The sequence below is a fragment of the Oncorhynchus clarkii genome, chromosome 4 (assembly GCF_045791955.1).
Source record: "Oncorhynchus clarkii lewisi isolate Uvic-CL-2024 chromosome 4, UVic_Ocla_1.0, whole genome shotgun sequence".
In the NCBI taxonomy this organism is placed as follows: Eukaryota; Metazoa; Chordata; class Actinopteri; order Salmoniformes; family Salmonidae; genus Oncorhynchus; species Oncorhynchus clarkii.
The window spans coordinates 21,050,576-21,063,457 of NC_092150.1; the positions used below are offsets into that span (position 1 = coordinate 21,050,576).

At 39.1% G+C, this 12,882-nt stretch overlaps 1 protein-coding gene across 2 annotated transcripts; it reads left to right on the forward strand.

The window, feature by feature from the left end:
- Window positions 1-4,716: 4,716 nt before the first annotated feature.
- LOC139406582 (MOB kinase activator 3A-like) lies at window positions 4,717-8,432 on the forward strand. 2 transcript variants are annotated; one of them, XM_071149321.1, is made up of 4 exons: window positions 4,717-4,911; window positions 5,915-6,467; window positions 7,152-7,354; window positions 7,552-8,432. In XM_071149321.1, the coding sequence occupies exons 2-4, from the start codon at window positions 6,050-6,052 to the stop codon at window positions 7,579-7,581; spliced, it is 651 nt and encodes a 216-aa protein (XP_071005422.1). In that variant the 5' UTR covers window positions 4,717-4,911; window positions 5,915-6,049; the 3' UTR covers window positions 7,582-8,432. The 2 variants fall into 2 exon arrangements, with proteins under 2 accessions (XP_071005422.1, XP_071005421.1); XM_071149320.1 differs by having other exon boundaries at window positions 4,721-4,911; window positions 6,008-6,467.
- The last annotated feature ends 4,450 nt before the right edge of the window (window positions 8,433-12,882 follow it).

Genomic DNA, 12,882 nt, shown 5'->3' on the forward strand with positions numbered 1-12,882 from the left:
AGCTTATGTCTGCCCATACCATAACCCCAACGCCACCATGGGGCACTCTGTTCACTCTGGGCACTCTGTTCACAACGTTGACATCAGCAAACCGCTCACCCACACAACACAATCTGCCCGGCACAGTTGAAACTGGGATTCAACCGGGAAGAGCACACTTCCCCAGTGTGCCAGTGGCCATCGAAGTTTAACATTTGCCCACTGAAGTCGGTTACGACACCGAACTGCGTTCAGGTCAAGACCCTGGTGTAGACGACGAGCACGCAGTTTCTGACAGATTGGGCAGAAATTCTTAGGTTGTGCAAACCCACAGTTTCATCAGCTGTATGGGTGGCAGGTCTCAGACGATCCGGCAGGTGAAGAAAATGGATAGTCCTGGGCTGGCGGGATTACACATGGTCCGAGGTTGTAAGGCCGGTTGGACATACTGCCAAATTCTTTTAAACGATATTGGAAGCAGCTTATGGTAGAGAAATTAACATTAATGTCTCTGGCAACAGCACTGGTGGACATTCCTGCATTCAGCATGCCATTTGCACACTCCCTCAAAACTTGAGACATCTGTGGCAATGTGTTGTGTGACAAAACTACACATTTTAGTGGCCTTTTATTATTCCCCGCACAAGGTGCACCTGTGTAATAACCATGCTGTTTAATCAGCTTCTTGATATGCCACACCTGTCAGGTGGGTGAATTGTCTTGGCAAAGGAGAAATGCTCACTAACAGGGGTGTACATTTCTGGGAAATGTTATTTCAGTTCATGAAACATGGGACCAACACTTTACATGTTGCTTTGATATTTTTGTTAAGTGTACTTTCCCCAAGTGAAGGTTCTTCTTTATGAAGTAACAATAGAAGTAGCTGATAACGGGCTACATAGACACTGATAAGACAATTCAAAGGGGGAAACACAGCATGTACAGTTGAAGTCGGAAGTTTACATACACTTAGGTTGGAGTCATTAAACTAGTTTTCAACCACTCCACAAATGTCTTTTTAACAAACTATAGTTTTGGCAAGTTGGTTAGGACATCTACTTTGTGCATGACACAAGTCATTTTTCAAACAATTGTTTACAGACAGATTATTTCACTTATAATTCACTGTATCACAATTCCAGTGGGTCAGAAGTTTACATACACTAAGTTGACTGTGCCTTTAAACAGCTTCGAAAATTCCAGAAAATGATGTCATGGCTTTAGAAGCTTCTGATAGGCTAATTGACATCATTTGAGTCAATTGGAGGCGTACCTGTGGATGTATTACAAGGCCTACCTTCAAACTCAGTGCATCTGCTTGACATCATGGGAAAATCAAAAGAAATCAGCCAAGACCTCAGAAAAGAATTGTCGACTTCTGATAAAATAATTTATAAGGTTTAAGATAAATTATTAAATAATTATATCCGGAAACTTAACCATTAGGGATGAGAGGTTATGTAACATGGATAAGGAGTAATTAAAAATATTAAACATAAGTTAGGTTAGACTGGGAAAGAGAGGAATGTGTGTGTATGCCTAAGAAAACACCTAGAAACAATTAAACTATGGTTGAACCGACCCGGCTATAACTCTGAGAATGTACGATAGGACAGGGAGAACCCCTCCAGTTTTCCTTTATCTGGGGGGGACTGGAACTTGAAAGGCCACTCAGCAAGGAAGAAGCCACTGCTCCAAAACCGTAACTCCAACATTTAGTCAGCCCCCAATTGTGCAAGTTCTCCCACTTAAAAAGATGAGAGACCTGTAATTTTCATCATAGGTACACTTCAACTATGACAGACAAAATCTGCAAGATCTCACCCCGTGGGGTCAAAATGATCACAAGAACGGTGAGCAAAAATCCCAGAACCACACAGGGGTCCTAGTGAATGACCTGCAGAGAGCTGGGACCAAAGTAACAAAGCCTACCATCAGTAACACACTACGCCGCCAGGGACTCAAATCCTGCAGTGCCAGACGTGTTCCCCTGCTTAAGCCAGTACATGTCCAGGCCCGTCTGAAGTTTGCTAGAGAGCATTTGGATGATCCAGAAGAAGATTGGGAGAATGTCATATGGTCAGATGAAACCAAAATAGAACGTTTTGGTAAAAACTCAACTCGTCGTGTTTGGAGGACAAAGAATGCTGAGTTGCATCCAAAGAACACCATACCTTCTGTGAAGCATGGGTGTGGAAACATCATGCTTTGGGGCTGTTTTTCTGCAAAGGGACCAGGACGACTGATCCGTGTAAAGGAAAGAATGAATGGGGCCATGTATCGTGAGATTTTGAGTGACAACCTCCTTCCATCAGCAAGGGCATTGAAGATGAAACGTGGCTGGGTCTTTCAGCATGACAATTATCCCAAACACACCGCCCGGGCAATGAAGGAGTGGCTTCGTAAGAAGCATTTCAAGGTCCTGGAGTGGCCTAGCCAGTCTCCAGATCTCAACCTCATAGAAAATCTTTGGAGGGAGTTGAACGTCCATGTTGCCCAGCAACAGCCCCAAAACATCACTGCTCTAGAGGAGATCTGCATGGAGGAATGGGCCAAAATACCAGCAACAGTGTGTGAAAACCTTGTGAAGACTTACAGAAAATGTTTGACCTCTGTCATTGCCAACAAAGGGTATATAACAAAGTATTGAGATAAACTTTTGTTATTGACCAAATACTTATTTTCCACCATAATTTGCAAATAAATTCATTAAAAATCCTACAATGTGATTTTCTGGAATTTCTTTTCTCATTTTGTCTGTCATAGTTGAAGTGTACCTATGATGAAAATTACAGGCCTCTCTCATCTTTTTAAGTGGGAGAACTTGCACAATTGGTGGCTGACTAAATACTTTTTGCCCCACTGTACATACACTTACAATTCTAACAGCTTTTTTGTTAGTAGAGTATTTAACTGTCTTAAAATACAGTTCAATTTCTTTTTGTACGGTGAGAAAATGTGTTTTTTTGTTTTTAAATGTACATTTGTGTATATAAAATGTGGCCAAAAGAATAATGAAATGAATTACATAAAAATGTTTCAGCTTATTTCTATCTATGTAAAGAATCCAAGCAGTACATCTCTCCACAATAGTGTAAAATCTTCATAAATGTGTTCAATTATAAATCTAATGATGTCTTGCCACAGTTTTCTTACATGAATACAATGCCAAAAAAAATGCAACACTGTTTCTGGGTGGTCATTACAAAAGGAGCAATTTGAGTTGATGTTTTCCTTAAACTTCTTCATATAGTAGTTGGCAGGATAAACATTATGAATAATTTTAAAGGAAACTTCTTTAATTTTGTTAACAAGTAGGTATGTGTGTGGCAACATCCAAACTTTTTCCCAACAGATATTATCAATAAATCCATTCCAATAAGGCATGGCATTGGGTATAGATACAACATCCTGCTGAAACAAGGTTCGTATCGCTCTGTTGTTGAATGGACCAAAAGAGAAACAAATCTTTCCTACTGATGAGTCAACAGGGTCAATAGAAGGTAGGCTCTAAGGGTCAGGTCTTGACACGTTCCTGAATAACAGAGCAACACCTGAGGGAATGGCATCTAAAACAATGGCTTATAATAACAATAGAGGGAATGGCTTATAATAATTTATTTACCAGCTATGGAAATACCTTGTACAGGACTATTATTTAAATAATTTGCAAGAATTTGGGTGATTAATAAAAACAGGTACGAAGAGATAGGACAACCTTGCCTATTCCTCTCTTTAACTCAAATCTAGGTGAGGTGCCATATTTCAATTTGATAGAGCTGTTACCATTTGCATAGAGAGTCTTTAATAGCCTTACAGAAAAAATCCTCAAAGCCAAGTTTCTCAAGGGAGTGGAAGAGAAACCGATGCTCTACTGTGTCAAATGCTTTATAAAATCTAAAAATAATATGAAGCTATCCTCAGTTATTAGGTCTGAGTAGTCAAGTATGTCTAATACTAGTCTGACATTGTTAGAAATATGTCTGTTCCTCATGAAGCCAGACTGTTTCATCAATGATTGCATCCGGCACTTCTTTAATTATTTTTGCAAGTAGTAAAGCTGATATCTTATAGTCATTATTAAGAAGACAAATTGGACGCCAGTTATAGATGAGCACCACTTCTTTTTTAAGCTTAGGTATCAGTGTTATTAACCCCTGACTCATTGTAGGAGGGAGAACATTGTTTTTAATACTCTCTAAAAAAGACTTCAAATACGAAGGGAGCTACTTGTTCAGAATTCAGAATTCTGAATTCTGATGTAATTCCATCAACATCTGGTGATTTATTGTTCTTTAGATGTTTGATATACTCTATAATCTCTTCAACTTTGATGGGTTCATCACACTGTTTAGATTCTATATCACTGATAGAGTGAACATTATTCAGTGAGTTAAAAAACATATCTATGGATTCCTGACAGTACGTAGAGCTATACAATTTTCTGTAAAAATTGCTACAGTATTTAGCGATTAATTTTTGGTCATCTGTAATAACACCATCAATGTTTAATTTATGGATAGTGTTATTTTTAGAGTGAAATTTCTAAAGTCTAAAGAAATAGGATGAATTCTGTTCTCCCTCCTCAATTCATTTTTTCCTAGATCTAATAAAGGCTCCTTCTGCTTTTAATCTAAATATATTATCCAGTTTATTTTGTAACTCAATTAGTTCCATACGAAATACTGTATGTGCGCCTGCTTGGTCCATGTAAAGTGACGTAAAATCAGAGGAAGTGCTTGTTATTTCTTCTTTTTTTTGATAGGGAGGGGCTTATTTTAGTTGCCTTAGTAAAGACTTAGCGCTATGTTCAGAACTACTGACGTTATACATTAATTCAAATGTAGCCGTTGTTATATATTTAAAAAGGATTAGCAAAGTTTATTATATTCAAGAGAACACAGCAAGGGAAGGAACATCAAAGCGTAACAAGTAAGTGATAACGTTAGCCTATCTAAGTTCGGGGAAAGTGGTTGCGTTTACGGTCAGCTCGTTTGGGAGCAATTTACTCCCATTATTTCTACGTTAAATTATATAATGAATAACATGTTTTAAGGAGTAGTTTGTGGTTACCTTTATCATGCGAAAAGCAAGAAGTGCGATTGTATCCTTTTTTCTCTCATGAATAAACTTGGCGCCGTCATCTTTGAAGCATCGTAGCATCAGCGCTCCGGCTACCGCTAGGATACATCATGGACTAACGTTAGCTTCTATACTTAGTTTGTTTCACTTTTGCTCCTGACCACTTTATCTGTCTGCTAGCTAGATATAGTCATATTAATAACCTCAATATATGACATGTCGTTATTGTCTTAGGTCACTTCATAAACTTGTGCTAGGTTGTACATGCTGTCTCGCTTTCCTGAACCAGGCCTTAATGTATTGTGAAAAGTAGGAAATTACTCATATAGCTTGCAACAAATTGTAACTACATTCTAACAACCCTCACTTTTTGCAACGTGGTAACTAACTAACTCTGTGACGATACTCACTTTGCAACATTGTAACTGATTGGGGTTATTCTTCTCGAAGTTGATGTTCAGGTTATGTTGGAGGACAGACTTCCTTGAATTTACCACTCTTTGGACAGCAGTCATAGATGTGTTATATTTTGGTTAGTTAAATATAGTTTATTAATTTGATTAACTGATTAATCCGTAGATTTTTTTTACATTTGTTATTCATTTTCAATAATGGATTGAGACACCACAAACACTTACACTATTATGCATTTGTACCAAACAACAGAAATAATGGTGATGCAGATTTGTGAAATGTTACAGATTTATAGAAGCGCCACCAATAAATACATTGTGGGACTACTTTGTTGGCATTGCAGCACCAGACTGAATACTGCACGTTACTGCTAAATTGGACAATATGGAATATATGTGAATCTGACACAAAATCATTTCCCCCCTCCCTCTCTGATTAGACCCTTCAGCCACAGGACCAAAACCATCTGTGAGAAAAATACAACCATTGTATAACTGCTCCACTGTTGTTTATATCTCCTTGTTCTAACCAGTAAATCATTCATTAAGACATAAACAAACTGACACATGCAACAATGTCCATGGCCCTGAAGCAAGTCTTCAACAAGGAGAGGACATTCCGGCCAAAGCGTAAGTTTGAGCCCGGGACACAGCGCTTTGAGCTGCACAAGAAGGCCCAGGCGTCTCTGAATGCAGGCCTGGACCTGAAGCAGGCGGTGGCGTTGCCCCATGGAGAGGACCTTAATGACTGGGTGGCTGTTCACGTGGTGGACTTCTTCAACCGCATCAACCTCATCTACGGCACCATCAGCGACTCCTGCACCGACCAGACCTGCCCCGTCATGTCCGGAGGGCCCAAGTACGAGTACCGCTGGCAGGACGAGCACAAGTACAAGAAGCCTACAGCCGTGCCAGCCCCAAAATACATGAGCCTGCTGATGGACTGGATCGAGGTACAGATCAACAACGAGCACATCTTCCCCACCAACGTTGGTATGTACAAAGAATGATAACTAGGTAGATGGGATCTGTTATTTGGCTATTCATGATGATGATAAATAGGTCTGAATCATCTTTATGGGCTGAATTCCTTGAGTTCTCTGTCATAATAAAGTGCAACAGCTGTATCAGTTAATCTACTATAATTCAGAAATTCTTAACCTTCCGTTCTTCACTTCCTCCCACCACATAACTTTGCGTCTGACTAGCTGTAGAAACAGCCAAGCAATGACTTTAGAAATGATCACACAATCTACAGTAGGGTATAAATAGGAATGCATGTACACATGTCCCCAGGAATGCATTTTAAAATGCTATTAGATTAGTGTAAGAGGATAGACTGATAACTTCATCTATTCTTGATGGATGAAGGGAAATATGAATCCTCTGCCCTAGGTGTGGTAATTTCCAAGGCTCACATATCTCAATCAAGTGATACAAGCATAATCCTCCAGTACACAAGAAAATAACATCCCTCACTTGATTCACAAAAACAGAATATTTATACCAATTGTATTTGCACCCAATGTAATATTTAAAGTTGAGAATTAATCTGACAATTAAACTGAACCAACCACAGAGATGAGGTTGAGAGCATGACCACATTTGTGTTTACTTTACATGTCACAGGAGGACACGTCTTAATCTTTTTTGTCATCTTATGTTTGGTTTTTGAAGGTACTCCCTTCCCAAAGACCTTCATGCAGGTAGCTAAGAAGATTTTGTCTCGCCTGTTCCGTGTGTTCGTCCACGTCTACATCCATCACTTTGATCGTGTGAACCAGATGGGTGCAGAGGCCCACGTCAACACCTGTTACAAGCACTTCTATTACTTTGTAACGGAGTTTAACCTCACAGACCACAAGGAGCTCGAGCCACTGGTGAGTGAGAAAAAAATGATTGAATTGTCTGTCTTGTTGTAATTTTCATATATTTTCTTACATATTACATGTTTGTTTTGCAAATGAAGCTGAAAGGGAAGTTATGATGCCAATATTGCACCCTAGAATTGTGATGTTTACAAGCACATTTGTGTACTTTTGCTATCATAATGTTGCCATCACTCCTGCCCCTACAGAAAGAGATGACATCACAGATGTGCCACTAAGGGAGCACCATTGACCACCTGATAAATTCCAGCTTGAAGACTAGTTCCGTCCATATAGAAGACTGAAACAGGAAACCAAATCTAAAATAGTCTTTATTTTTATAAACAAGTAATGTTATCTTTTTTAACCATGTAGGTTTGTCTAACCAGGAACCTTGTAAGGCATTCTCTTCATTTCAATTTTTAGAAAATGAGCACAGTATTAAGAGATTTTACTATTTTTTTTAAAAGTTGAATCAGTCCTGTAATTTAGTTATTGTTCTCTTATCTAAAATGAATATATGTTTTTGTACATATCTAAGATTGTAGTATGTGGAGACATTAAATGTACTCCGTGTTCCTGCTCTAAACTCAGTGTCATATGTTTAATTATGAAATGGGTAGTTTTGATGCTGATTAGACGAACAGCGTTCGAAGCCGTGCAGTATTGTCATACATTTGTATTTTTCCGGAATATACATTCAAACTGGTATATTGTTTGTGTATTACATCTATTCAATGGTGTTGTTTTGTATAATAACTGAGAACAAGGCCTGTGGAGTGAGGCCAATCAATGTAGTAAAACAGTCATGCAGGTCTTAAGTTAGTCCACAAGGTGGCGAAAGGAGCACACATAAATACTGCTGGGGAAAGGGTTGAGTTTATATTGTAGCAGGAAGTCCATTCAGTGTTGAATACCCCATAACGCAAATGAAAAACATATCTGCCTACCTTAGTACTATAGAAATACAGTTTTAAGGACACCTTAGGCAATATAAAGTTAATTTTTAAGTTAAGGTTGTCTGTTGGAAGTGATTTGATCTGGACTAGCCCTATGTTTGAGTAAAAGCTTCTTCAAATAATATACCAAACATAGTAGTCCTGAAGTGAACTGAATGTTTCATCCACGTGTGCTGATTGTTCACTGATCTCCTTTGTTAGTATTGTCCCAGTTTGAATAAGGAGAAATGAAATTAATGCCATATTGCAGGGTTCCCCAACTGTTGTTGGACCTAAAAGACTTAAACACACCAACGCAGCTCGTTGTCATTTTAATTCTGGAAATCTTTTCCAAAGTATTCCCACGCACAATAAAGAGAGAGCGTTGAAGTCAGAATTTACATACACTTAGTTTGGAGTCATTAAAACCCGTTTTTCAACCACTCCACACATTTCTTGTTAACAAACTATAGTTTTAGCAAGTTATCTACTCTGTCCATGACACAAGTCATTTTTCCAACAATTATTTACAGACAGTCAATTGTAAGTGAAATAATATATTACAATTCCAGTCGGTCAGAAGTTGACTGTGCCTTTTAAACAGCATGGAAAATTCCAGAAAATTATGTCATGGCTTTAGAAGCTTCTGATAGGCTAGTTAACATAATTTGAGTCAATTGGAAGTGTACCTGTGGATGTATTTCAAGGTCTACCTTCAAACTCAGTGCCTCTTTGCTTGACATGGGAAAATCAAAAGCAATCAGCCAAGACCTCAGAAAAAAAATGGTAGACCTCCACAAGTTTGGTTCACCCTTGGGAGTAATTTCCAAATGCCTGAAGGTACCACGTTCATCTGTACAAACAATAGTACGCAAGTATAAACACCATGGGACCACACAGCCGTCATACCGCTCAGGAAGGAGACGCGTTCTGTCTCCTAGAGATGAACGTACTTTGGTGGGAAAAGTGCAAATAAATCCCAGTACAGCATCAAAGGACCTTGTGAAAATGCTGGAGGAAAACGGTACAAAATTATTTATATCCACAGTAAAACGAGTCCTATATCGACATAACCTGAAATGCCGCTCAGCAAGAAAGAAGACTGCTCCAAAACCGCCATATAAAAGCCAGACTACGGTTTGCAACTGCACATGGAGATAAGGATTATACTTTTTGGAGGAATGTCCTCGTCTGATGAAACAAAAATAGAACTGTTTGGCCATAATGACCATTATGTTTGGAGGCCAAAGAACACCATCCCAACTGTGAAGCATGGGGGTGGCAGCATCATGGTGTGGGGGTGCTTTGCTACACTTCACAAAAGAGATGGCATCATGAGGATGGAAAATTATGTGGATATATTGAAGCAACATCTCAAGACATCAGTCAGGAAGTTAAAGCTTGGTCGCAAATGGGTCTTCCAAATGGACAATGACCCCAAGCATACTTTCAAAGTTGTGGCAAAATGGCTTAAGGACAACAAAGTCAAGGTATTGGAGTGGCCATCACAAAGTCCTAACCTCAATCCCATAGAAAATTTGTTTGCCGAACTGAAAAAAGGTGTGCGAGCAAGGAGGCCTGCAAACCTGACTCACTTACGCCAGCTCTGTCAGGAGGAATGCGCCAAAATTCACCCAACTTATTGTGGGAAGCTTGTGGAAAGCTACCCAAAACATTTGACCCAAGTTAAACAATTTAAAGGCAATGCTACCAAATACTAATTCAGTGTATGTAAACTTCTGAGCTTAAATTTTTTTGGCTAAGGTGTATGTAAACTTCCGACTTCAACTGCACATGTGCAAGATGGCGTCGACAGATAGAGCAGCTCTGCTTCTAGCTCCTATATTTCTTACAAGCATTTCACTACACCCGCAATAACATCTGCTACATGTGTATGTGACCAATAAAATATAATTTGTGTGATCGTATACAAATGTATGCAAGGTTTTGAATTATTAGGTTTTAGTCAAATAGTATATCTGTATGATCTTCTTGTGGTCAATTCGCTGTCTACAAATTATTTGTAATTACGTTCCGGACCTCTGACCATCTGCCAAAAATCGGCTTGCGGCTTAATCTAGTTGATGATCCCTGATATGGGGTGGGCTGACCAATAATATACCCATTCAGTGCACATTTGAGCAATTGTACATTTCCCTGGTGGGAATTTCGTGGAGAGGGTATTGGGTCGGCAGGCTGTATCATGTGTTGTCTCTGGTACCTACAACTTATAACATGATTTAGCTTAAAACGTGTAGTTCGTTTCAATAAACAGTGCTGTCCCACACCCACGATACATACACACATACATTAGTGGACTTGTAGACCCCCCTGAACAAAACACAAGAGACACACTTACATGTTTGTTTTGGTTTTAATTCCTCCACAGTTATTACTGTAGTTGTAGGTCTATATGATGTAAGTACTTACTGCAAGTATGTTATTTAAATTAATTAGTTATGTCACTATGTTGTGAGCTACTACACATTAAAAACAGTGTCAGTGTACAGACAGCTGGATGTTAATGTATAGTGAGCGTTCTGATTCATGTCAGTCATACATCACTCAGGTGATTGGGAGGGAATGATTAGCCTGTTACAAGTGCTTAGCAAACTTTTGGAAAAAACTGTGTTTGATCAAATACAAAGTTATTTTACAGAAAACAAAATAAGAACAGACTTTCAACATGCTTATAGGGAAGGGCACTCAACATGCTCGGCACTGGACACAAATGACTGATAGAAGATTGTGGGGGCTGTTTTGTTACAATTCAGTGCAGCTGTTGATGTCATTGATCATTACGCATTGCTGAAAAAACATAGGTGTTATGGATTTGCATCCTCTGCCTTTAAAATGGATTGAGAGATACCTATCTAATAGATCTCAGAGGGTTTTCATAAATGGAAGCCTCTCATGCAAATTCAGTTGAGTGTGGTGTACCGCATGGCAGCTGGCTAGGGCCATTATTGTTTTCTGTTTTTACAGATGACTCTTCAGTATACATGTTCGCTGCAACAGTAAAATAAATAATTGAGACACTTAACACAGAGCTCCAGTCAGTTTTAGAATGGGTAACTAGCAATAGGCTGGTGCTAAATATCTACAAAAATGAAAAGCATAATTTTTGGGACAAATCACTCGCTCAATGCTAAACCTCATTTAGATCTATTATTGAATAATGTGGTTATTGAACAAGTTGAGGAGACTAAACTGCTGGGTGTAACCCTAGATACAGTAGCAAGCTGCCAAGGTCAAAACTTTTAGACTCAATGGTTGCTAAAATGGGAAGAGTTCTGTTCGTAATATGGCGCTGCTCTGCCTTCTGGACATCTCAGTCGTCCAGACAGGTAATATAGGACCTAGTTTTGTTGCACCTGGATTTACATAGGTAAATTGAAGTTGGTCTAGAACAAAGCAGCAAGTATCGCACTTAAATGTACACAAAGGGAAAGTGTCAGTAACATGCATGTCAGTCTCTCCTGGCTCAAAGTTGAGGAGAGATTGACTGCATCACTATTGGTATTTGTGCAAGGTATTGATGTGTTGAAAGTACCAAACTGTCTGTTCAAGCAGTTGACACACAGTTCGGACACTAATTGGTACAACACAAAACATGGCACTGTGAAGAGACCTTCCAGTTGCGAGGTCCAGAACAGAGGCTGGGAAACGCACAGAATTAAATCGAGCTATGACTATGTGGAACTCTCTGCCACCCCAGGTAACTCAAGCTAGCAATAAAACAAGTTTTAAAAAACTGATAAAAGAACACCTTAGTGCACAAAGGGGACTGTAAAGAGACAGACATTTTATATATATTGTATTGTAATTTGCACTTTATTATATATTAGAACTAAATAGTATATGTATGTAGTGATATGTAGGCTATGTGTGATGTTTTGAATGTATGTATTTCAGTCTGACTAATAATGTTCTGTATTATGTATTATGTCATGTTTCATGTGGACCCCAGGAAGAGTAGCTGATGCTTTTGCAACGGCTAATGGGGATCCTAATAAATACCAAAATAATTTGTATGACTGTAGAACACAAAGTGCTATATAAATGCAATCCATTGTTATTGTCATCCTGTAAGCCACACCTCCTGAACTCAGCCAATCTGTGAACAGGCAGAAATATCCCCTCTAAAAGACTACCTACACTAGGATGTAGTTATTGATTTTGAAACTTATTCAGGAATGAGGCTGCTACTGTTACCCTGTATAAACAGTGTCCCTCCTCAGCCCCATGGTTTGTTTTCCAACCTAACTTGGGTTTGTGTCATGTGGTCCTGGCCCTATTGAGTAGCAGCACAGCCTTTTGCGTAATGTTCGCTGCAGTTTAAGGCCAACGTTTATGGGGCAAAATACACTGAGGGCCCAGGGAGAGGAAAGGAGAGAGAACACAGTCACACAAGATGTTCCTCCCCTCATGAAGAAGCTGTAAAGGGAATTTCCAGGTGAAACAAAAAGGAGAGCCGTCTTTGGTAAAGTCAAACAAAAATCAACCTGTTTTAATACAAGTTGCAACAGGGAGACAACCTCCAGCATGGGAGCATAGAAAAATGTCTAACGAGCCATCTCTGAGCAGGCCATTATATCACAC